Genomic DNA, 27182 nt, shown 5'->3' with positions numbered 1-27182 from the left:
CCTTTTCCATTGGGTTAATGTTGCTTTTAAAGCATTCTTCTCCTCATTGGTCTTTTGGGCCTCTTTTGCCATTTGAGTTAATCTATTTTTAAAGGTGTTAATTTCTTTAGCATGTTTTTGGGTTTCCTTTAGCAAGTTGTTCACTCACTTTTCGTGATTTTCTTACATCGCTTCCATTTCTCTTCCCAATTTTGCTTCCACCTCTCTTACTTCATTTTCAAAATCCTTTTCGAGCTCGCACATTTATTTTGAAGGTTTTTGAAGCAGAAGCCTGCACTTCTAGGTCTTTCTCTGATGGTATGCATTGTTCTTCCTCAACAGAAAAGGATGAAAGAAAATACCTGATCACCAGGAAGGTAACCTTCTATTGTCTTATTCTTTTTCCCTTTCTGGACATTTTTCCAGGCAGTTACTTGACTTTTGAGAAGGGTATACTCTGGGGACTTGTAAGTCCTCAGTTCCTCCAAGGTGGCACAATCAAAGGAGAAGAGTTTACTCCTTTCCTGACCTGCACTCTGGTCTGGGAGGAACTATAAGCACTCTTTTCTGGTAGTAGAACTCCCTCTCCAAAGCTGCCAGCATCTCCATTATGACAGCACTCTTCCTTACCCCAGGGCCACCACTCAGGACTGAGATCCAGATCAGCAGCTCAATTCCCCCAATGTTTTTAAACCAGGACTCCAACAATGGAAACTGCTGCTGCCTTGGGCCAGGAGTAGACTGCTGACTTCCATTCTCCCCCAGGTGAAAGAGCTTTCTCACTGACCTTTGAAGGTGTCTTTGGCATTTGTGCGTTCAGAAAGCTTGGACCTGCAGCTGCTGCTGGTGGTGTCTTAAAGCCTGCTCCAGTCCTGTCCTTTTGTAGAGCAATCAAGGCTGAAGTGCACTCTGCTCCGCACTCAGATAGACCTTTCCTGTGGGTCTTCCAGGCTACCATGGGCTGGAAATCTCTTTCACTCTGTTGTTTTGTGGATTCTGCTACTCTTGCATTTGTTTAGAGTCATTTTTACTGGTATTTTAAAGGCTGTGGGAGGACAGCTTTTAGAGCTTTTTCCTTCTACTCCATCACAGTGCTTCTGCCACTGTGTCTTAGTCTGTTTTTAAAGGCACTGTTTTCTCCAGCATTCTTTAGCAAGCTGTTGACTCGTTTTTCGTGATTTTTTGCATTCCTCTCATTTCTCTTACCAATTGTTCCTTCACCTGTCTTACTTCACTTTCAAAGTCCTTTTTGAGCTCTTCCATGATCTGAGACCATTTCATTTTTGGGGAGAGGCTTTGAGTGGAGGAACCAAAATCTTTCTATCTTCCTCAGGTTGAATGCTTTGATCTTCTGATTAGATGTTTTGCTCTTCTTCTTCCACAAGGATGAAAGAAAATAACTTTTCACCAAGAAAGTAACCTTCTAAAGCCTTATTTTTCCACTTTGGGGGCATTTTTCCAACCAATTACTGGCTTTTGAGTTCTTTGTCAAGTGGAGGGTATATTATCATAAGTTGCAGAGGTTTTGTACAGCTGTTCTCTGAGATATCTCTAGATACTGTAACTTCTTAATTTCCTCCAAAGTGGCATAGTCAAGGGAGAAGGTGTTTACTCTTCTCCTAGCCTGTGCTCTGGTCTGTGAGTAACCACAAGCACTTCTTTTCTGCCCTGGATTTGTGAGTAGAATTCCATTTCCACAGCCACCACCACCTCTGCCACACCAGAACTTCTCTTCACCTCAGAATGCCACTGAGAACTGGGACCTAGATCAGCCACTCAGTTCCCCCAGGGTCTGTAGGCCAAGAATTCCCAAAGCAGCTGTACATACAGCAGTGACTGCTGCCACCCTGAAACTGAGGCTTGGACAGCCCTGTTCCCCTTTCACCCAGATCAAAGAGCTTTCTCACTGACCTTTGAAGATGTCTTTGCCATTTGTGGGTTGTGAAATCTGGAAACTCATACCAGTTGCCCATGATTCAGTGCCCTGAAGCCTGCTCCAGTACCACATGTGCAATATGACCCAGCTGGGATCCATTCAGAGCTGGTGCTATAGATCATTCCTGTCAGCTTTTCAGGCTATCTTGGGCTGGAAATCTGTTTCAGTCTGTCAATTTGTGATTTCTGTTGCTCTAGAATTTGTTTAGAGTAATTTTTTAAAGGTATTATAAGGACTTGGGATGAGAGCTTGGGCAGGTAGGTGCTTCTACTCTCATTTTTAAAAATATTTTTAAAATGGACAAACAAGGCTGAATAACAATATAGCAAAACCAGTATTATCTGCTAGAGAAGATCTAAATATTCTTCTGGGGTCAGTATGGCAAACTGACATTGTGACCATGTTAAGTAGGTATGAAAATGCATCCTCATCACATCATTCCATCCTTATCACATTTTACCATTTAATTGTCTACAATGTAAGCTAGCAGTTATGTTGTTGATTTATTTAAGAAATTTGAAGAATCCTGAGAAATCCAAAACTATTTTTTAAAGTGTCCTAGAAAGCAGACCTCTGAAAATCTTTTCAATGATATAAAGTCATCTGTTCTTGTTGCTTTCTAAAAATTATCTACTCCAATTAAATATCCACCTTAATTAATAACATTTTCTAGTTCAGTTCTTTCTACCTCATTAATAGTGTTTTAAAATGCACCCTAGTTCTAATTCCAAGACCAATCAAAGAGGCTCTTCCTTAACATGTACATATCAGAACTATATCTAAATTATCTCAACTAGCTCTAAATTTCTTTTTTTTGTTTTATTTTTATATATATTAAATTTATTTATTTTTAGTATTCTACCATCACTACCATTTAACTTAGATTTCCCCCCTACATACATTCCTATTAAATACATTTTCACTATAGCCATGCTGTGCAGAAAAACTAAAATGAATGGGAGAAATCATATAACAAACCAAAACATAATACATATCCAAAAAAATGATCTGCTATATTCTGTGATTGAATTCCATAGTTCTTTCTCTGGATGTGGAAGACATTTTGCTTTAGAAGACCAGTGGGATTTTGTTTAAGTCCTTGCATTGCTATGAAGTTCCAAGTCTACCAGAAAACCTCTTGCACACTGTTGTTGTTGCTGTGCACAAAGTTCTCCTGGTTCTGCTCCTTTTGCCCAGTGTCAGATTATATAAGACTTTCTAGGCCTCTCTGAGGTCTTATTATTCATCATTTCTTATAGCACAATAGTATTCCATTACATTCATATACCAATTCTGGCCTTTTTGTCAGGAAGACCTGAAAATCCCTTACTTCATTGAATAATCATTTACTTGCCTGAAATATTATGCTGAACTTTGGTGGGTAATTGATCCTTGGTCATAGTCCCAGCTGCTTTTCCTTATGGAATATCAGATTCCAATTCCTTCAGTCTTTTAATGTGGAATCTTCAAGGTCCTGTGTGATCCTGACTGTATCTTCTCAATGTTTGAATGGTTTCTTTTTGGTTGCCTGTAGTATTTTCTTCTTCACTTGACAGTTCTGGAATTTGGCAACAATATTTCTTGGAGTTTTGAGTTTGGGATTCCCTTTGGGAGGTGAATCATGGATTCTTTTGATGACTACTTTTCTCTCTGGATTTAGCACTTCTGGGCAATTTTACTTGATGCTTTCCTGGAAGATATTGTCCAGACTCTTTTTTTCATCATGGCTTTCTGCCAGGACAGTCATTCTTAAATTTTCTCTCCTGGATCTGTTTTCCAGGTCAGTTGTTTTTTCAATTAGACATTTTGCATTTTCTTCTATCTTTTCATTGTCTATATTTTGTTTTACTAATTTTTGCCATCTCATAGAGTCATTAGTTTCTACTTGCCAAATTTTAATTTTTATCAAGTTATTTTCTTCAGTTAACTTTTGCATTTCCTTTTCCATTTGTCCAATTATTCTTTTAAAGCAATTATTTTCTCCAGTTAGTTTTTGAACTTCCTTTTCAATTTGTCCAATTTTCCCAGGTAGGTTTTGTGCTTCCTTTCCCATTTGTTCAATTTTCCCTTTTAAGGAGATATTCTCACCAGTGAATTATTTTTTCATACTTTAAAAATCATTGGCCAGTTTCTCTTCTATTTCCTTCTTCACCTGTTCCAAGAGAACTTTTTGTGCATGTGAGCAGTTCATAGCGCCTTCTGAAGTTTCAGATGGAAGCACAGTCTCACTACTAACCTCGTTGGTATTTGTGTTTTGGTCTTTGTACCCATAGAAAGATTCTGTGGTTTTTTACCCTTGTTTTGCTTTTTCTTGCTTATGATGGTGATTGTGTGCTGTGGCTTCTGGTTCTTTCAGTTAGAAGCTGCAGAACTTGGTGTTGAGCTGACTGGTGTGAAAAAGCTTAGGGCAGGTGCTAGTTTAACTTTTTGTTTTGTGTTTCCCCAATCAGCCCTGGGGCTAGATTGTTAAGTGTGGTGGAGGGGTAGTCTGGTCACAGGAGATATTCTCAGCTGAACTGAGGCAAAGGCAAGCTCAAGGGTTGGTGATCCTAGCTGCTTTATTGTCTTCCCGTTTTCCTGGGAGCGCTGTTCACGCCTGGATCTTAGTGCGAGTTTCTCCCCCCACCTCTCCTGGGGCTCCTCTCCTTCCAGTTTACCTCTCCTACAGTAGGAGGAACCCCTCTTAGTTATTTTCTTAGCCTCAGGTGTTCTGAGACTGTTTGCCTCCTTGGCTGTTCCCACTGATCCAGGATTTTTCTTGGGAAATATTTTATCATTCTTTGGAGATCAACAAGGTGGGAAGGGGGGAACATTTACTGATCACTCTGCTGTCTTGGCTCCTGGAAATTTAAGCAGGTGACTTAAAGACATTAATCTGTGGGCTGAAAGTCTCAGGAGCTGCTGCCACTGATATCTGGGGCTCAGTAGCTGTCACTCAGCTCCTCAAGTCTTCCACCCTGGGCTGCCACTCAGCTGTGTGCCTGCTCCTGCCTTAGGCCTCCCCAGGGCCCTCTCACTCTGCTGTACTGGACACTCTGTGCTCTGTGCTCTTGGCTCACCCCCTCGGAACAGATCCTTCCTGTCAACCTTCCAGTCTGTTCTGGGCTGTGAATCTGCCAAAGTCTGTCTCTTATTGGATTCTGCACCTCCAAAGTTTGGTCAGATCTTAGAGGTATCTGAAGGTGTTTGTTTAAGAGCTTAGGGGAGTCCTTGGTCTCACTCCCCCATCTTGGCTCCACCCCCTCTCTGAATTCATTGAAGGCATTTTCATTACATGTCAGCATGCCATTCAGGAAGCAACCTCTTCAACATGGGATACTATATCTTCACCCCACTACACATATTATAGTCTAAAAACTCTATGAGTCTTGTAACCCTTTTCTCCTTTTCATGCTCCCCTACTATCAACACTGAAAAATCAGAAATGACCAATTACAACTCAGGAATATTTTGCATTTGCAGCAGCCACCTTACCAAAGGATCCTCAGTTTATTTTGATCTACTGACTGAAGAGGGACTATGCTTTAAAGAGGCTGGGTCCTCTTCTCCTTTCTCTACAGGATGTGCACAGGTGAGAGGGTGAGTTTGGCCACAGTCCATAAGTTTCAAGAGAGACTGGAACAGGTCTAGTGGTGGATGGGGCAGCACTTGAACAGCAAATAGTGTTTTATCCATTTTGGTCATGAGAGCAGCCTGAGAATCTTAGTTGGGTACACCAGTCATTGTTTTTGTTCTATGCAGCACAACTGATATTAACGATTCATCATTTCTTCCATTTTCTCACTTAATTTGGAAACGTCCATAGTAACAGAAAAGTTTTTTTTAAAATCTAATTTATTTATATTTCTTTTGAATTCACATTGCAATATGGCATGAGCTAAAACTGTGGTTGATCATAGCAGTTTCTGGTTCATACATGTTTCATTATTGAGAATGGGATGCAATAGAGAAGCACAGAAGCAAGGTGCACAAAAAATATATTAAAGAAAATAGAGACTTTTGGAAAATGACAAGATCTTCCTGTCTGGGAAGTCTGAGCTTAATTAAAAGGCTCATAGTGATTTTTATTCTATAACTTCCAAAACTGGGTTAAAAAGTATGAATTTAATTTTATTCTTAGACAAACATGAGCCTACAACTACCATGTTGTCAACTTGCGAAAATCCACCCTTGAAATGTAGGGCAGTTCTGGTTGAATCTGACAAAATTGTTCATAAAAGGACAACACAGATATACATGTTAGGCCCCTATATCCAACCCCCAGCCCAGGAGGAGCAGGAGAATTTTATACTTGAAAACCACAAAGCAAAGGGGTTATGGTGGAGAATGGACAGCCCTTTCTAGAAACCAGTGGGAAAGAGGAAGATGATTTGCAGTATCAGTTCAGCACAAGCTTGTCTTAAGCCAGTTCAAAGTGCACAGCGTAGCAATTCCAGGGAAAAAAACACCAATAAAGTGTCTGGCAGTGAGCAATACATGTGGTTCCCTGCAGGCTCCTGATTCACATCTTTAAGCAAACTGGCTTACTTTGTGTCCCCTACATCAGTATAGTGAGATAACTCATGGAAAACAGACAAGTTAGTCTCAGGAGTACTTTCACAACATATATCTTCAACGTACCCCCACTCTATCACTTGCGTGATCTGGAATGACAATCAAAACAATACTGCTTTTTTGTTCCTGAAAAGTGTCAGTTTGTTCTCCTGAAGCTCCACTCACCAATTTCATGCAATATCTGTAACAAAAATTACCTCATTTTAAACCTATAATACATATTTTTTTTGTCTCCAAAGGACAGTGTAGTTCCCTCCTTTTCAGCTTTATAGTTTATTAGATGAGAATATTATAACTTTATTCATTATTTCTCTAAGCCCCCAGGAAGGAAAATTCTAACATTCCAAATACAGTCAGTAGTCTTATCCCTTTGCACAAGTTGGCCTTGTGGTCACTGCTGCTTTTGTTGTGCCTATTCTGACATGTTAGGTGGAGAACGAATAGACAAAACTGAGACCATGTGATTTTCTAAAGATCAGAAGAACAAAATGCCTTAAGTTTGAATATTGGAGTCTCTACTAGAGTCTATGGGCAACCAATTCCAGACGACCAGCAGAGCACTAAGTAAAATTAGAACCTTTGATTTTTACAATTAAGGGCTCAGCTACTACAAACAAGAAAGGGACTATGCATTAACTATGTTACATTTGGCAGTGAAGTTGGTAGAATCAATGCTTTGTGCTAAGTGTTTTAAATTTTAGTCTCCTTTTCGAGGGACTGGGTGATATAGGGGACACTATGTTAATGGTCCATTGGCATGTGCATCTAACTTTTGGTTGTACTACATCTTCTCGTAAATATCTCTTTAAAAAGTTAATTTGGTTATAAGATATTGGAAAACAAGATACTACGTCAAATGATGATTATAGGCAAATATTAATTGGTACTGTAGATTGAAGTTAGGCAATTGAAGTTAGACATTGAAATGGGGACAGTGGTTCAGATTAATGGTATTATGAAAAAACAGCTCAATCTCTTAAGGTTACCCCTTAGAATCTGGAGGGTAGATATAGACAGCCTTGCTCTGTGGGCCCTGACTCATTAGTTTGCATGTATTAGTTGCAATAAGTACCCCAAGAACATGCATGAACCGAACAACAATATAAAGGGAAGTTATGAAGAAAACAGAGACAGAGGAAGTAGCATTATCAGAGTTCAAATTATTCTATGCAATTGATTAGGAACAGGCTATACTGCAACATGATTATTTGCCAAACAATGTCATGTTGGATAAAAGGCAGAATTATACTATAGAATAAGCAATGCAGAATTGTAATTAAATTAATGCTTGGAAAAAAGTAAAGATTACAAAACAAAAGGGAAAGATAATCATTTTGGAGTAGTACATCATGTCAACCAGAAAGACCAATAGCTTGAATTAAGAAAAATATGGGATCCACAAATAGGAAACTGATAATTTTCCTCATTTCTGCTTTCATAAGACCAGAAAAAGGAATTCTATGTTCAGGTCTGACCTTATTCTTTTAAAAAAATATGAAAAGTAGGGAGGCTGTCTAGAAGAGAAGAGATGGTGGTCAGTCAACAAGGATTTTCAGGGCTCAGTATATTACAGGCTCTATCCTGTAACTTCAAATACAAAAGAAAACAAGTCGCAGCCAGCCAGGAGATCACATTTTATTGGTAGAGACACAATGCAAATAGCCAGCTACATACAAACTACAGATAGAGCAGATGGATAGTCATTTATAGAAGTTACTATTAGTTTAAGAGGCTGATAAAGACTTTTTGTACAAAGCTGTATTTGAGTTGTTTTGAGGCAATTCCAGAAAACTAAATGGCAGAAGTGGGGATCAAGGTATTCCAAGCCTGTGAGACAGCCAGGGTAAAGACACAGGAGGTGAAGCATCATGTGTGGGGAAAGACAGATGGTCCAGTGAGGTTAGACTGGACACTACAGGGAGGGGAGTACAGTGCAAGATTAAATGAGTAAAAAGGGGTCAGATTAATGAAATTTTTATTTTTTAAATGATTCTTTATTAATTTCATTTCTTTTTCATTATCTAAATTTCTTTTAGTTTATCTCCCTTTGAACATCTCATGAAGAGGTATCACACAGGAAAAAGAATACATTTTTTTCAGGTGTATTATGCCATACAGGTATCCATTCAGAAAAGTCCCCACATGCACCAAAATATTTTCAGCACAACTTTTGTGGTGGCAAGAAATGGGAAGCAAAGCAGATGTTCAGTGACTGAAAAATGGCTAAACAAATTGTAGCAAATGAACATGGAATATGAATGCTATAAGAAATAACAAATATGATTAATATAGGAACAAAGAAAAGATTTACTTGATCTATTACAGATTCACAATAGTAGAGCCAAGAACACAACACACACTATGAACATAACAATCTAAATAGATAGAATAGTCCCTTCCCCACGAAATCAATGGAAAATAAGTGTTGCAATATTCCACAAAAAAAAAAAAGAAAAACACATGGACCCAAAAAAGACCAAGAAGACACTTCTCCATACACTTTTCCTGACTTGCAAGACTCATGTTTGTGGAATCATGTATGTATTTTCAGATCACTGGAATCAACACAGAAATACACAAATTAACTCATGACAGTGAAAATATATTCTTCTAAAACTGTGTTTTTGGTATCACTTAATTCTAAACATTATATCAGTTCAATGTTAGATTTTCAAAGAAATAAAATGTTTGATTTTTTCCTTGAATCCTTAAAATTTAAAACAGTGCATGGGACATACTGTGCTTTTAAAAAATACTTGTTGCTTTGAATTGAAATTATTAAAAATGTTTCCTACTCAACATTTTTCGCAGGGCCCCTTTTACTTCATTGTTCCTTAGACTGTAGACCAGGGGGTTCAACATAGGAATGATTACCATGTAGAAAACAGACACCACTTTATTCTCATCTGTTGAGTAACTGGATTTAGGTATTACATAAATGAATGTGAGGGTGCCATAGAAGAGAGTGACTGCTGTGAGGTGGGAGGTGCAGGTTGAGAAAGCCTTGGATCTCCCTTCAGTGGAACTTATTTTCAGGACAGAGAAGAGGATGTATACATAAGAGATTAGGATAATTAGCACTGTGATCATAATTATTGATCCAGCAGAGGCAGCAGGAAGAATTTCAGCAAAATAGTTCTGGGAGGAGGAAAGCTGCAAAAGTGGTGAATAATCACAGAAAAAGTGATTGATCTTATTGGATCCACAAAAGGACAGATTCAATAAGCAACCAGTGAAGGACCAAGCATTTAAAAAACCACCCAGGTAGGATACAGTGAATAAAAGTGTGCAGATCTTAGGAGACATGTTGGTGGAGTAGAGTAAGGGTCTGCAGATGGCCACATACCGATCATAAGCCATCACAGCCAAAAGAAAACATTCAGCTGTTCCAAATATGGCTACAAAACAAAACTGAGCCACACAGCCTCCAAGAGAGATTAAAGTCTTGTCCACAAGGAAGTTGATGAGCATGAGAGGTGTGACAGAAGAAGAATAACCAAGATCCACAAAAGCCAAGTGGCTGAGGAAAATGTACATTGGAATGTGAAGTTGGGAGCTATTTCTGATCAATATGATTATGCTAAGGTTACCAACTAAGGTGACAGCATAGACACCCAGAAATATCCCAAAGAGGATGACACGTAGTGTTGGATCACTTGTTAATCCCAAAATAATGAATTCAGTCACAGGAGTGCAGTTATTGACAGACATCTGTGTTAGAAAGATTGCCTGCTAAATAGAAGAAAAGGAGATTAAAATAAAATGCCTAACTAAGATTTGCATATGTCTGTTGATGTATTCAAGAAACATTCACCAGCTACTTCCTACCTGCCCATGCTACTCTACTACTCTAGTACTTTGCTCCTATTCACCCTGACAGGGTGCCAATAAATAGAGCAGAGGTAAACAAATTATTTTCCTTCTGATTCATCCCCATGAGCTAACACTATCATGTGATTTCCCAGTTTTGCCATTGTGACAGTATAAATAAAATTATATAAGAGTGAAGAGGATAGCTGAATTCCCACCATAGTATACTTTCTTAAATATTTGTAGAGATAATATCCACATGTAAATTCCATTTTAGCAGGTAACCACTCCTCTTAATCCTTTTCAAAGAAACTGAATCTCCTTTGTGATTCCTGAGTTCTCCCAGGACCATTCTCCACTCTGAGGATGTTATCTACTTCATGCTGTTTTATTGTAAGGAAAGTTCTGGTTTCCAAGATAATCCTTGTGGTCTAGAATCACAAAAGACAAATAAGGGAATCTGCCTTCTAAGACTCCTCATTTTACTTGGTTTCTAGAACTTAGTATTGCTACAAAGGGCTATCATTAGGCTAGATATTGTAAGCCTGAAGGACTATGGGAAATTTGTTATTGGACCTTTGCTATTTCCAGGCAAAACAATGGAAAGCACTTGGTTAACCTACTGTAACCACATGCTTTTTACCTGTTACTTCCTTCCACTGGAGACCAAACTCTGGTATAGGAAAGTAGTGGCAAATTATTATACCACAAGAAACAATGAATATAACTGCTTTGGAGTAATATGGGAACACTTTTATTAACTGATGCAAAACAAACTCAATAGAACAACTAATATGGTGACCCCAATAATCATGATAGGGGAAACAACTTTGAAAGACCTCAGGACCTGAACCAAAATGATGATGAACCATGTCTTCAGAAGGCCAATGGGGAAATATTACCTACTACTTATTGGCAGACTGGTGATGGACTTGAAATATTAAGACTGATTCTGTATTTTTTATTGATCTATTTAAAATTTATTGGTTTCATCCTGTAACTGCCTTTGTCCTATAATTACTTAAGGCATTTTTCTTTACCTCTGAAATGAGTTCAGATTTCAACTAGCCTGTAATGGGCTAATTTTAGAAAACCTGATCCCCAGCTAATCACTGATATAGTCTTGCCTTGAAGATATTAGCTGCCTTGAGGAATATGTGGAAGAGCAAGGGAGTGGGGCATGAGATCTCTACATCATGAAGCCATCTATCAAGAATGTTCAGGAGTCTGGGACACTAACTTGCACTTGCACTCAGATAATGAGCATTTCTTATTCTCATGAGAAAATAAGAGTAGTCATTGCTAGCCCTAAGTAACAAACTTTCAACTAATCATGTTGTTCCCTGTGCCTCAGCTCTGTAACCAATCATGGTGTTCTGAAGCCCATGACACCATTTACCCTATTTTGTTTTTTTGTTTTAAAACAAAACCTATAGAAAAAGCTAACTGTTCTCTTGCTCAGGGACTTTGACATTGATAGGAGTAATCCACACATCAATTTAGTGACAGGCATCATGTCCTGCTAATAAATGTCATCTTGCTCAGAGAATTGTCTCAGTTTGTCTTTTTGTTCAGTTTCAGACATGACAGAGTAGAAGTACAGAATGACACACCATTCTCTGACATAGTAGAACTGTTCTTTTCTATTTCTTGAGTACACATATCACTTAAAAGGAGGAAATGTAGCTAAGTGGGTGGTGACAGACATAGTAGAAGAAAAGAGCAACAGCAAAATAGTTTTATAATGCAGATAAAGACAAAGTGGAAGGGAAGTACATTTACTTGTATATATGTTACATTCTTTTAAAAACTAAACTGTCTTGAAATGTTTTCATTTAGTGATGCCTATTGACTTTGAAACAAAATAATCCTTCTTAAATATTATTTTTTTCTGAAATGTTCTAGTTACTCCCAACTCTAAACTCATTTTACTTCTCTTCTCAATCTAACAAGAAAGATAGAAGATACTGAAATACTGTTCAGTTGAAAAAGAAACTGATTACAGCACTCATTTATGGTTCTATTATCCATCACTTTCTGTATGGCTGACCACAAGAAAAAGTAATTTCTTTGCTAAACAAAAATTTGTAGAATGCTAAGTGAATTTTTCAATGTCTCCTTCTTTAACTTTCCCTCTCAAGAGAGGACTTGGCATCCAACTTTTCTAACAAAAGAAAGGCTGCCCCTGTGGGCTCCCTTTTCTTTTCACTTCTACAATTCAGAACCCCTCAATATCATCCCTTATTGTCATTTCAACAGTCTCTGAGAAAAAATATCCTTCTTTTCTCCAGGGCCAATTCCTCTGTTTCTTCCATTAATTCCATGTTTCCTATTTCAACCCTAAGCTTTCTCCAGTGAAAAATTTCCTTTTTAACTTTTAATCTTTTTCATTTATGGACTTTCCCCTTTCTCCTAATAATTGATTCAGATATGTCCAACCTTATAGAAATTTCCATTTGACCCTGACATTCTTTCAAGGTATCACATTATTCCTCCTCCCTTTCCCAATAAAATCTCAGGAAAAATATCTAATATTCTTTAACCCATTTCCTCTCCTCCTAATTACATCTGAACACATTATAGTCTTGTTTCTTACTGCATCAATCCACAGGAAATATTCTCTACAAAGTTACCAATAATTTTTTAATTTGTAAATAATATTTTCATAATCTTCATTTAAATTCCTAGGTAATAGGAATTGTAACATACTTTGTATTTTTATCATTAGCACCTTGGAAAGTAGCTGGAAAAAAAGTCTACTCTCTCTATATATACCGATTGATTAATTGATTGATTGATTGATTCTTGGCCTCTGCCAAGCACATGACCAGGTGGACCACCAACACCTCGTGAGTTTTCATGACTCTCTGTTACTCATACTATTCTACCTGTCTGACCTATCCTCCTCAGCCTCCTTTGCCAGATCATGATCCCTGTGCAGTATCTCAGTCCTACACATGCCTCTCTCTACATTCTAGGCTCTATCCTTCCTTCTTTATCTTTTTTCTACAAATTTATTTTTTGTCAATTTTCAAAAATCACTTCCATTATTTTTAAATTTTCTCCCCCTCTCCCTAAAATGGCATGCAATCTCATGTGGGCTCTGCACATGCATTTTTATTAAACACATTTTCACATTACTGATATAGCAGATAAGAATTAAAACAAATGGAAGAAAGCATGAGAAAAACACAAAAATCTAGACACACAAAAAATAAAACAGTCTGCTTCATTCTGTGTTCTGATGGTGTAGTTCTTTCTCTGGATGTGAATGATATTTTACATGATGATTCATTTAGGTTACATTGCCATTAATTTTGCTCTTCAGATGAATCCCAACTCTATATATTCACCCCTGAATTCCAATACATAGACGACCAATAGCTGAACATTAATACATAAATGTCTCACAGGCATTTCAAACTCAATAACTTCAAAAGAGAGCTCATATCATCTTCAACCTTCAATGAAAAAATTATTTCCATAATTTCTTTTTTCTATTCAGGGCCCTTCTCCTCTTCAACATACCATGGTTTGGAATCCTGGCATTAATCTCTACTCTTCCTTCCATCTTACCTTAAACAACCAATCAGTTGCCAAATATTGCCACTTCTATATCCACAACATACATCACATAGATTCTTATGCCCACTAACACAGACACCTCCTTAACTCAATTTTGTGTCTCCTCTCAGTGAGGTCATTGCAAAAGATTCCTAATTTAAAGTGCAGTTTTTATCAGCTCTTAACTGTTCTCTAAAATCCCACAAACATGATCTTCCAAAAGCACCTGGCTGACCACATCATTTGATTACTCAAACCTTGAACACATATCTTATTGACTTAGGAACAAAATAATGATTCCTCAGTTTGATATTTATACTCCTATGCCACATAAATCCAGTCTCCCTCTTCAGACTTCTTTCACTTTACTCTCAGGAATGTCTATACCCCAGATCAAGTGGTCTGCGTATTCCCCAGACCCAGAATTCTATCTTTATCACTGTCCATTTACACAAGCCATCCTCCAGACCCAGAATTCTATCTCTATCACTGTCCATTTATGCAAGCCATCCTTTATGCTCCAAATAAACTAACTCAACTCATCTCAGATTTTCAAGCTTTCTTTGTTTCTCAGGTAGCAGATCACTTAAAGGAAATCTAGTTTCTAAAACTATATTCCTCCATAATTTATCTTTTCTTTACATATTTCTGTATATATTTCATCCCTTCCTCTCCAATAGAATGTAAACTCCCTGTATTTTATTCTTTTTGTCCCATGTGGCTAGGACGGGACACCCTGCAGAGTGTGCACATCCAAATATCAGTTGAATGGAAGGCAACAATGCACATTTGAAACTCTCACATCTCATTCATATTGGTATCATAATCAAAATAATCACAGAACTTGAATATTAACAACTCAATATGACATTTTTAATTTCCCAAATTGCTTTGTCTCCACAATTTTTGGAAGATCTTATTATGCTAATTTTACAGATGAGGCAACTAAGGATGCCAGAGGTGCGGTCACATAACCATGATCATAGTCAGAACCATTAAAATTCAGATGTGGAACTCAAACTCAGTTTGCCTCACTTCAAGTTCAATTCTCTTTCCATTATATCAACGAACAAATATATCTGTGGGATTCTTCACCCAAAGCCTCATTTTGAAAAGTGGAGGGAAAGTAATAAGTGAAACAAATGTACTTATATAAAGAAAAAGATTTTTCGCGAAGTTTTCCTTATCATGTCATGTATAATCATATACTTACTACTTGCTTTGATGTCCTAGGATATATGATATGACCTGTAAGAGATCAGAAATTTACACCATGCTGTAATAATTCTCAACACATAGGCCTCATTTCCAAATCTTTAACAATATATGGCCCTATAAGGCATCAGAAACAAGACAAAAATCAGGAATGAATCTTACTCATTGAGAGAGAGAGGGCGGGGGGACAATGAGAAAGACAGAGAGAGAGAGAAAGAGAGAGAGAGATACATTAAAGCCCTATGCAAAACTGAAATCAACATAACACATATGAAGAAGAATAGAGTTCCCTGAAATGAGCCACAAATCAATAATTAGGTTTAAGTATTTTACATTAAAACCAAGTGGTACCCATGGATGCAAGTAGATGATTACATTAAGCTCTAGTTATTATGTTTGCATAGTAGCACCATATTTATGTTGAGTTTCATAATAGTTGGGATTAAACCCTGGGGCACCTCAGCACTAAATGTAACCACCTTAATTAAAATGCCTTTTGAAATCCATTAGGATAGAGAAAATTATAAACACATCAATAAATTGTGTGAGAAGTTCTCTAAATTCTCAAGGGGCTTAATTATTTTTTCTACATCTATGTTTATCCAAGGTTTTTGAAAAGCAAAAATAAACAAGAGTGAATAACAGCAAGCTAACCTAGTCTGATCTGTCATCAAAACTCTGAAAAATTGTTTTGGAAACAACTTGTGGCAATTGTGCTTGTGATTCTGCTCACTAACTATGAAACTTGGTCCTCATCATGTCACCAGGTTCATTTTGGTCAGGCCATACCACATACATATATAAAACTGAAGCTGAAAAACCAACTCTGAAACTCAGATTAGTAGAAACTGCAGGTCCTTGAACAAAAGTATTATTCATAGTAAGGACAATTATCCATATGTAAAGGCAGTATTGACAATCTTTTCAAGGCTTCTGATAAAATTTCACTGGAAAATAAGGGCACAAATAATGTATGACACAAAAATTTTCCATAGGATGATTGATGTATGCTGTGAGTCAGCTGAAGGTCATGAAATTCCACAGTGCACTCTATATCTGGTTTGGTCATAAATTCTTCCCTTATGCCTATATCTGAAAAGGAAATTATACTATGCCTCACTTAATTGACTCATAATTTCCCCATTTATATCTTATAGTGGACTCTTTGCTGGCACTGAGGACAGGACTCTGTTGCTTTGCCCCTATGTTCATCTGTGTTATAGCCCTGAGTAGCAGTCTCAGGACAAGGAGAAGCAGTAGCACAAGCAGAGCTTATGGCCACACAGAAGCAGGAATTATTGTCATAGTAACAGGGCAGAAAAGAGTGTCTGTCCTCAATCACAAACCAAAGTACAGACCAGAAGAGTAGTAAGCACCTCTACTTAGAGCATAACACCTTGGAAGAAGGGAAAACTTAGAGTTTTATAGAGGTACATCTGAAAAGAGCAGCACAAAATCCCTGAAGCTTGGGACAGTGCATCCTCCACCCTGGGAGGCAGAACTTCACTTTAGCAAAGAGTTAAAAATCAAAAATGAGCACACAACAGAAAATATTCCAACAAAAGAGAGTCACTGTGGTGACAAGGAAGATCAAAACACACACTCAAAAGAAATTAAAGTCAAAATTCCTACATGCAAAGACTCATCGAAAAATATGAATTGGTCTCAGGCCACAGAAGAGTTCCAAAAGGATTTTTAAAATTAAGAAAAGGGAGCAGAGGAAAAATTTGGAAGAGAAATGAGAATGATACGAGACAATCATGAAAAAAGTCAATAGCTTGGTAAAGGAGACACAAAAGATCACTGAAGAAAATAATACCTTTAAAAAACAGAAATGCTCAAATGGTAAAAGTAATATAAAAACACAATGAGGAGATGAATTCCTTGAAAAGCAGAAATGGATAAATGGGAAAAGATATTTACAATTTCACTGCAGAAAAGAACTCCTTAAAAAAGAGAATTGGTCAAATTGAAAAATAGCTACAAAAGCTCACTGAAAAAAATAATTCCTTAAGAATTAGAACTGAGCTGGTAGAAGCCAATGACTTTATGAGACATCAAGAAGCAACGAAACAAAATCAAAAGAAAGAAGAATAGAACGCAGTGTGCAATATCTCATTGCAAAAGCAACTGACCTAGAAAATAAATGCAGGAGAAATCATTGAAGAATTATTGAACTACCTGAAAGCCATGATGGAAAAAAGAGCCCAGACAGCAACTTTTAAGAAATTTGCATGGAACACTTCCCTGATATTCTAGACCAGAGGGTCAAATAAATACTGAAAGAATTCATTAATTACCTCCTGAAACTGATCCCAAAGTGAAAACTCCCAGAAATATAATAGCCAAATTCCAGAGCTCCCAGGTAAGGAGAAGATATTGCAAGCAGCCAGAGAGAAAAAATGGACATTTGATCAACAGTCAGACTTTCAGGACTCTGTTTATAAAAATCTGAACTCAATAAAAGATTTGACATACAAGAGCCAAGAGAAATATAAGATAACATACCACTGCCAATTACAAGGGACTAAATAGGGATAGAACATTTACCTTTATTGTATAGAAAACAAAAAAAGTATGTGTAATATTGTTACTAATAATTGGATAGCTTATAAGAAAGACTGAGGTAGACCTGAGTATAATGTGCATTCAAAAAGTAAAACCATTCAAGAGCATCTCAAAGAGTAATTATCTTATATAAATGAGGTGCAAGAGGAAGAACCAATAGAGGGTAATTAGATGGGGGAGGTGGGCTGTTAGTTCTGGAAACCTACTTTCATTGGGAATGGGTTTAAGAGATGAAAATACATATACATCTAGAAGAGTATAAATGTCTTTTAAATTTAGAAAAAAATTAAAACTCTAAGGGAATAGGGAGGGGGAAGAAGATGAAGGAGGGATCTTTAGAGGAGAATGTGAAGGAACAGATGAAAAGCGGGATATAGAAAGGTCTTTGGACTGAGGGGAATGGGAGGATAAGGGAGGAATTGTGGAAGTGGGGGTATGTTAAGTAACAGAAGAGCAAGGCAGCAGTCAGAAGTAAAGTACAGCAGTTAGGAAAGATAGGAGAAAAGAGATATGCACAAACATAAAAACAAGATTAGGAGTAGAATCTGTTAGGGAAAGTATATGTTTATATATGTATGTATGTGTTTATGTGTATACCTATAGGTATATATCTATACTTATGCATAAATATATGAATGCTCAATTGTGTTTTTGTAGCAGCAGATAGAAGGGAGGAAACAGGAAAGAAGAACAAAAGAAAAATGTACAGCAGAGAGCAAAAGAAAACCTATAAGGAAGCAAAGAGAAGATGGACAGCTTTCAACATAGCATACAGTATTTAATATGTAGCCTTTCTTGACATGATAAGTTATTGCTACATATTCCCAATCCTCTCCTACGTTCTGCTGTGCACAGGATATGTTTTTTTATTTTATATTTGTTTGATATTTAAGTTTGTAATGTTTTTTCTTATGTATTGAAGTTTTAGTATTTTTCTAAAATTTAAGAAGAAAAAAAAGCCTTGCTGACTGGTGACCACCTTGATTTTCCTCCTCTGGATCCTTTCCAAATTAATTGTTCTTTAAAAGTTTGATAGAATTCACTTGTAAATCCATCCGGCCCTGGAGATTTTTTTCTGGGGAGTTCATTGATGGCTTGTTCAATTTCTTTTTCTGAGAAGGGGTTGTTTAAGTATTCAATTTCCTCTTCTGTTAATCTGGGCAAATTATACTTTTTTTAAAAATACTCATCCATCTCACTTAGATTGCCAAATTTATGGGCATAGAGTTGGGCAAAGTAATTTCTAACTACTGTTTTAATTTCCTCCTCCTTGGAGGTGAGTTCACCTCTTGCTTTTTTGATATTGGTAATTTGGTTTTTTTCTTCCTTTTTAAAAATCGTATTGACCTAAGATATATCAATTTTATTAGTTTTTTCATAAAAGCAACTATTAGTTTTATTTATTAATTCAATAGTTTTCTTAATTTCAATTTTATTAATCTCTCCTTTAGTTTTCAGTATTTCTAATTTGGTATTTACTCGGAAATTTTTAATTTGTTCTTTTTCTAGCTTTTTCAGCTGCATGCCCAAGTCATTGATCTTCTCTTTCTATGTTTGATTCATGTAGGCATTCACAGGTATAAAACTTCCCCTAAGAATTGCATTTGCAGCATCCTATAAGATTTGGTAGGTTGTCTTACTATTGTCATTCTCTTGTATGAAGTTGTTGATTGTTTCTATGATTTGTTCTTTCATCCTGAGTTGTGGGTAATGTTGTCTTCATTACTACTTTAATTTGCAGAATTCTGTCTTGAGGTTCAACCTTAGGGGGGTCCTCTCCTTCCATAAGACACAGTGAGGAACCCCAGGCATGATGCCCCAAAAGTGTTTTTGTTCCCTGAGGTACTGGCACTGCACTCACTGAGCATGTGTTCACTCATCCTTGCCCACACCACAGCCTGGAGTCCCTTTTATTCAGCGCCCCAAGGCCTAACATCTGGAAACAAGCAGAGAAGGGGAGTCCTTCAGTCTTCCCATAGTCAACAATTTGCTGTTCCTTAGGTGAAAATTTGTGAGGTAAAAGTTCATGAAATGAAAGTTCCTGAGGCTATGAGGGAAAGGTTAATAAATGGTGAGGTCTAGTTTGCTACCTAATAGAACTCTTTCAGGGCCTGCTGTTTTTTGATTCAGCAGAGTCAGCCTGGAGGTGTCTATACTTTACCCAGATCACCCCTCAGCCCCTTGAAGGTCCTGTCTTTTCTAAAGTCCTTTCAAGTTGTCTTAGAAGGACAGCTGTTTTACCCTTTTATATTTTTGTTGCTCTACATTCAATTGATGTCAATTTTCAGGGTGATTCTGGAGAAAAGCTCAAGAGCCTGGAAATTTCTGACCTACTCTACCAGAATACTCCCAGAATCATGGCAAATTTCTGTTGTAAGAAAACCAAATATGATTAATACAGAAATATAAAAAGATTTACATGATCTGTTGCACAGTAATGATAGCAAAGCCAAAGCACAGCATACACAGTAACTATAGAAAAGGAAAAAAAGAAATGGAAACAAGACCACCCCCTTACAAATAGTGAGTATAATAAAATACCAAAAAAGAAATCATGGATTCAATGAAGAGCAGTGAAATGGCACATCTCCATACCCCTTTGCAGAGGTGGGAGGAACATGTTTGTGGAACATTCAGTATATATTCAGACCTTTGTAATCAATCTTTAGATTCACAAATTAAACCTATCCACCTGAAAATATACCTTTTCTAAAGCTCATTAATTTGAAAAGACCTAACTATCATGTATATTAAAATATTAGATCCTTATAAAAAAAAGAGAGCTTCATTTTTCTCGTATCCCAAAACCTATCACAGGGTCTGGGTAACAGTATGTACTTAATAATATTTATTGAACTGAATTCATGAAAAAAAGGTATTTCCTACTTATAAATTTTCTCAGAGCCCTGTTTACTTCATAATTACTTAGACTATAAATCAGAGGGTTCAACATAGGGATCATTACAATGTAGAAAACAGACACCACTTTATTCTCATCCATTGTGTAGCTGGAATTAGGCAACACATAAATGAATGTAATGGTGCCATAAAAGAGAGTGACTGCTGTAAGGTGGGAGATAGAAGTTGAGAAGGCTTTGGATGTTCCCTCAATGAACCTCATTTTCAGGACAGAGAAGAAGATGTATACATAAGAGATTATGATATTCAACACCGTGATCACAATCACTAACCCAACAGAGGCAGCAGGAAGAACTTCAGCAAGATTATCTTCAGAGTAGGAAAGCTTCAAAAGTGGTGAATAATCACAAAAAAAGTGATTGATCTCATTGGGTCCACAGAAGGACTGATTCAATAAGCAACCAGTAGCAATCTAGGCATTTACACAACCACCAAGGTAGGATTTGATGAGTAACAGAGTGCAGATCTAAGTAGACATGTTGGTGGTGGACAATAGAGGTCTACAGGTGGCCACATATCAATCATAAGCTGTCACAACCAGGAGGATGCACTCAGCCATCCCAAAGATGGTTCCATAGAACATCTGAGCTACACAGCCTTCCAGAGGGGTTGTGATTGTGTCTACAAGGAAGTTCTTCAGCATAACAGGTGTGACAGATGAGGAATATCCAATATCCACAAAGGCCAAGTGGTTGAGGAAAAGGTACATTTGAATGTGAAGTTGACAGCAATTTCTGATCAATTTGATTATGGTAAAGTTACCAACTAAGATGATTGCATAGGCACCCAGCAACATCACACAGAGAATGACACCAAAGGTTGTATTCTCTGTTAACAGGAATAATGAATTCAGTCACAATTGTGCAGTTATTTCAGATATCTGTCTTGGAAAGAGTGCCTATGACCAAAGAAAAGAAGATTTTAATAGAATACAGGATTGAACTTTAGATATGTCTATTCATGTACTCAGGAAACATTCACTGATCATCTCTTACATATACATTCTAATATGTTATTCCTATACTTTGCTCCAGTGCACCTTGGCAGGGTGCCCATAAGCAAAACAGAGAAGAATTAAATTGTTTCCTCCAAACTTTTCTCTATGAACTAACAATACTCCGTTTGATTAACTCTTCCTTTTAGGGAATTATTTTCTCCAGTTAATTTTTGAACTTCCTTTTCCATTTGTTCAATTTTCCTTTTCAAAGTGATGTTCTCATCAGTGAATTCTTTTTTTATAATTTTAAAATCATTGGCCAGTTTTTCTTCTATTTCCTCTTCAGCTGTTCCAGGAAAGCTAGTTGTGCTTGCGAGAGGTTCATAGTCCCTTCTGAGCTTTCAGATGGAAGTACAGTCTCAGCTCTGACCTCTTTGGTGTTTGTGTTTTGGTCTTTATCCCCATAGAAAGATTCTATGGTTTTTTCACTTTTCGTCTGCTTTTTCCTATTCATGATGTTGGCTGAGTGTTTGTTGTAGCTTCTGATTCTTTCAGTCAGAAGGTACAGAACTTTGTGTTGAGCTGATGTGTGAAAAAGCTAAAAGCAGGTTTTTGTTTTTTGTTTCCCAGATCAACCCTGGGGTTAGCTTGTTAAGTGTGTGGGAGGAGTGGTCTGGTTACAGGAGATCTCCTCAGCTGAACTGAGGCAAAGGCAAGCTCAGGGGATGGTGATCCCAGCTACCCTATTGTCTTCCCTTTTCCCCTGGAGGGCTGAGGCACGCCTAGATGCTAATGCGTGTTCCCACCCCTCCTGGGGCTCCTCTCTCAGGTGCTGAGGCTTGCCTGGGAAATTTTCTCAGTGCGAATTTTCTCTGCCCTGGGTCCTCTGTCCTTCCGGATCGCCTCCACCACACTAGGAAGAATCCCCCTTTGCTATTTTCCTAGCCTCTGGTGTTATGAGACTATTTGCCCCCTTCTGCTGTTCCTGCTGATCCAGGATATTTCTGGGGAAATATTTTATGGTTCTTTCATGGTCATCGGGGGGAGGAGAGAGCATTTACTGATCACTCCGCCATCTTGGCTCCCAGAAGTTCAAGTAGGTGACTTACCGAAGTTTAGTCTTCAGGATGAAGGTTTCAAGGGCTGCTGCACTGATATCTGGTGCTCAGCGGCTCTCATGGGCTCAGTTTGGCTGGTCTCCTGCCCTGCTGGTTCCGCCCGCTGCTCTCAGGTTTCTCAGGTCCCTTCTGCCCTGCTGCGCTGACCATGCTGCGCTGTGTGCTGGGGGCTCACCCCCACAGAACAGATCCTTCCCGTGGACCTTCCAGTCTAACTTGGGCTCCGAATCCGTCAAAGTCTGTCACCCACTGGATTCCACACCTCCAAAGTTTGGTCAGATTCTCCTTTCAGAGGTATCCAGAGGAGTTTGTCCAGGAGCTTAGGTGAGTCGTTGCTTTCACTCCGCCATCTTGGCTCGGCCCCTGAACAATACTCTATGGTTGGTCAATTTTGCCATTTTAACGAGTCAAAAAAATTCATGAAAGTGTAGAGGAAAGTTGAATTCCCAATGTAGGAACCTTTCATAAATATATGTGAGCTTGGCCAGAGTACACAAAAATTTCATGAGATACTGGAGTTGTTATGGTGGTGGATGGGGCAGCATTTCTACAGAAACTAGGTCTCCATGCATTTTGGCTGCCCCATCCACCACCATAACAACTCCAGAGAGCAATCTGAGAATCCTATTTCAGATCAGTCATTTGTTATCCTTCCACTCAGCACAACTGGTATCATTGATTGCCGGATCTTCACCTCTCTCTCCCTAGCTGAGAATGCCTATGTTGACTCAAAGGTTTTCTTGTTTTATCCAATTTGCTTACATTTCTCTTCAACTAGCATTGAAATATGTCATCAATTAATGATGTGGTTAATCATAGCAATTTCTGATTTGTATATGTTTCATTATCAAGAATGAGATACAATAGAGAGGGGCAGTGGCAGGTTACCCAACAAATGAGGCAGAGAAAATATGCTGTTGAAAAGAGTGAAAATCTTCATGCCTCAGAACTCTGAGATGAATTAAAGAGGATTACAATGATTTTTATTCTGTAACTTCAAAAGTGAGAAAAAATCATGAAGCTACTGATTGCCTTTATGTGAACGGTGAGCCCAATAACAGTTTCTGCTTGATGAAAGAATTGGGAAGCTTATATAGGACAAATGGCCTTACCCTTTCTGTCCATGCCCAGAAAGATGCCCCCCTCCAAGGGTGGAACCAAGAGTAGAGATTAAAAAGAAAGCCTCCTTTTATGGTAGACAGAGGGGAATAACTGTCCAGATCAGGAAGGTGAGGAACAGACAGGGATAGATTAAGAATCCTAATCCTTTGTTTCTTGCTGTAGTCTAGCAAATCATTTCAACTCCTCCCAGAGATGCTGCTTCACATTTTCCTTTGTTTTATGAGAGGTGACAACCATAGTTTTCATCCCAATTTGTCAGGCTACTGATGACTAACTTCATTGTACTCAGCTAGGCAGATTTTCAAAAGTCACAGACGGTTTCTTGCCAGCACCATATTTTAAGATTTTACATGCATAAGAGAATTTTGGAAAGTTTGTGTTCCAGTGGTTCATCCTTTGAACACCCAGGAATCCATCCATGAGAGAATGAGGAATTGGAGTTGGGTTTCCTACATTGCTATTGTTGTTGTAAGAATTCTTCATTCTTAAAGAGGACGAATGACATATCAAGAGTGATTTCTTGACTTACACATGAATTGGATTTAAGTTGAGCAGAGATGTGGAACATTCTCAGTCTCATTGTCTCCTCTAGCTCTTTCAAAGTTCAGTGGCAAGACAAAAGTCAAGATTACTGGTGATGATCCAGGATGCAGTGGATGAAGTTGCCTTTTCTAAATCAAGGTCTTTCCCAGGCCTCAGTGTGAGGCAATGCCCAGTGAGTGACAAAGGGCTAGATAAGAAGTGAGACAAAAGGTGGTCTAACTTATCAACACAATATATCAGTCTTAGGTACAACCATTCAACCAATTCTGAAGTCATTTAACTATTGTATCACATTTTTCACACGAATTATATTAGAAGGTGACCTGAATGACTTATTAAAACAATAATAATACCTACTCTTTTGCATTACTTTTAAGTTTTGGAAAGCAATTTATATAGATATGTCAACTCATTTCAAATAGGTAAAAACAATGCATACACACATATATATGTATAGATAGGGAGAGAGACGGACAGACAGACAGACAGACAGATAAACAGATAGGTTAAAAGACAGGACTCTGAGCAAACATTCAATTACCAATCTTAACAGCAGAGCAATGAGGACAAGACAATAAAAGCTTAGCCCAAGTTTGCTAACCGCACTAAATTAGCAATTCGTCTCCTTAACCGCTGATCTTCCATCATTGGGAAATCTCGAATTATTGCACCATTGAATTGTAGAAATAAACTTGGGGGACTCGAAATGTTTATTCCATTTTATAATGCTGCCTCCTCAGTGGGAAGTCAGACACTCCAAGCAGTCAAAGTTTTAAAATGATCTTTTTATTGTCTTTCACAATGAAAGATTATTAAGGAGTTCTTAAAAACTGACAGATGTGGGGAAGTAAAGCATTTCAGCCCTATGAGACAGCCAATGTAAAGACACAGAAGATAGACTGTCATATGTAGGGAAAGGCACATGGTCCAGCGTAGTTAGATTGGACACTGCAGGGAGGGGAGTAAAGTGCAAGACTAAATAGGCAAGAAAGGGTCAGATTGAGGAAACTTTTATTTTTTAAACGATTCATTGTTGATTTGCTTTTCTTTTTTATGATCTAAATTTCTTTCAGTATCTTGCCCTCTTCACCTCTTATGAAGAGCTATCCCACAGGAAAAAGAATCCTTTTTTTCAGGTGTATTATGCCATAAAGATGGTCATTGAGTAAAAGTCTCCACATAGGCAAAAATATTTACAGAACAAATGTTGTGGTAGCAAGGAGCTGGAAACGAAGCAGATGTCCAGTGACAGAGGAATGACTTAACAAATTGTGACACATGAACATAATAGAGTATAACTGTGTTATAAGAAACAACAAATACTATTAATATAAGAACACAGAAAATACTTACTTCATCCAATAATGACATGGTAGTAGAGTCAAGAATACAACACACATAGGGAACATAAAAACGTAAATGGAAAGAAAACCCCCCCCACAAATATATAGAAAATGAGTCTTTCAAGAATAAAAAATAATGACGAACCCACACAGAACAGTAAGACAGTTCTCCATACACTTTTGCAGAATTGTGAGATCCATGTTAGTGGAACCTTGCATGTTATTTTCAGATATTTGCAAACAACATTTAAATTACAAATTAACCCATCAAAATGAAAATATATTTTTTCAAAAGCTGAGTTGTTGGTATCACTTAATCCTAACCATTATATCAGTAGAATATGAGATCCTTAAAGGAAGAGAATGTTTCATTTTTTCCCTTGCATCTACGAAATAGAATAGTACATGGGACATAATATGTACTTAATAAACACTTGTTGAATTGAGTTGAATTCAGGAAAAAGACGTTTCTTACTCAACAATTTAGGTAGGGCCCCCTTCACTTCATTGTTCCTTAGACTATAGATCAAGGGGTTCAACATGGGGATCATTACAATGTAGAAAACAGAGACCACTTTATTAATTTCTGTTGAGTAGCTGGACTTTGACATCACATAAATGAATGTAGTGGTGCCATAGAACAGAGTGACTGCTGTGAGGTGGGAGGTGCAAGTTGAGAAAGCTTTGGATCTACCCTCAATGGAGCTTATCTTCAGGACAGAGAAGAGGGGGTATATATAAGAAATTATTATAATTAGAACTGTGATCATAATCATTGACCCACCAGAGGCAGCAGGAAGAATTTCAGCAAGATAGTCCTGGGAGTAGGAAAGCTTCAAAAGTGGTGAATAATCACAGAAAAAGTGATCTTATTGGGTCCACAGAAGGAAAGATTCCATAAGCAACCAGTGAAGATACAAGCATTTACACATCCACCCAGAGATGAGTAACAGAGTGCTAACCCTAGAAGACATTTTGGTGGAGTAGAGTAGAGGGCTACAGATGGCCACATACCTATCATAAGCCATCACAGCGAGCAAGAAGCACTCAGCTGTCCCAAAGATGGTTGCAAAAAACATCTGGGCCACACATCCTCCAATAGGGATTACAGTTTTGTCCACAAGGAAGTTCTTCAGCATAACAGGTGTGACAGATGAGGAATATCCAATATCCACAAATGCCAAGTGGCTGAGGAAAAGGTACATTGGAGTGTGAAGTTGGGAGCTATTTCTGATCAATGTGATTGTGGTAAGGTTACCAACTAACGTGACACCATAGACACCCAGAAATGTCACAAAGATGATGACACGAAAGTTTGGATCAGCTGTTAACCCTAAAATAATGAATTCAGTCACAGCTGTACAGTTATTGTCAGTCATCTGTCTTGGAAGTAGAGCCTATTAGACCATAGAAAAGGAGATGAATTGAGGATTAAGCTTTGGATGTATCTATTGATGTATTCAGAAAACATTCACTGGTCATTTGTACATGCTATCACTCTCTAATGCTTCACTCTTATGGATTATGCCAGGATGCCCTCAAGTGGAGCATGAATGAGTATATTTATTGCCTCC

The 27182-nt window shown here is 37.7% G+C and overlaps 2 protein-coding genes across 2 annotated transcripts; both read right to left on the bottom strand.

The window, feature by feature from the left end:
* Positions 1 to 9247: 9247 nt before the first annotated feature.
* Positions 9248 to 10180, bottom strand: LOC140512866 (olfactory receptor 5p57-like). The gene has a single exon (XM_072622234.1). The coding sequence runs from the start codon at positions 10178 to 10180 to the stop codon at positions 9248 to 9250; it is 933 nt and encodes a 310-aa protein (XP_072478335.1).
* Positions 10181 to 21062: 10882 nt separating this feature from the next.
* LOC140512042 (olfactory receptor 5p57-like) lies at positions 21063 to 26987 on the bottom strand. Its single transcript, XM_072621413.1, has 2 exons — positions 26623 to 26987; positions 21063 to 21279 (listed from the first exon to the last, which is right to left on the bottom strand). Exons 1-2 carry the CDS (start codon positions 26985 to 26987, stop codon positions 21063 to 21065), a joined length of 582 nt encoding a protein of 193 aa, XP_072477514.1.
* Between the last annotated feature and the right edge of the window lie 195 nt (positions 26988 to 27182).

This window comes from Notamacropus eugenii, chromosome 6, assembly GCF_028372415.1.
Source record: "Notamacropus eugenii isolate mMacEug1 chromosome 6, mMacEug1.pri_v2, whole genome shotgun sequence".
In the NCBI taxonomy this organism is placed as follows: domain Eukaryota; kingdom Metazoa; phylum Chordata; class Mammalia; order Diprotodontia; family Macropodidae; genus Notamacropus; species Notamacropus eugenii.
The sequence above is the reverse complement of the archived record's forward strand: the minus strand, read 5'-3'. Positions and strand labels throughout refer to the sequence as shown.

Bases quoted from the DNA above. Each gene is read 5' to 3' on its own strand.
- LOC140512866 (XM_072622234.1), bottom strand. From the start codon at position 10,180: ATGTCTGTCAATAACTGCACTCCTGTGACTGAATTCATTATTTTGGGA.
- LOC140512042 (XM_072621413.1), bottom strand. From the start codon at position 26,987: ATGACTGACAATAACTGTACAGCTGTGACTGAATTCATTATTTTAGGG. The intron at 21,280-26,622 runs GTATGTGGCCAT...CAAATTGATCAG, and splicing joins GCTGTGATGGCTTATGATAG to AAATTGCTGTCAACTTCACA.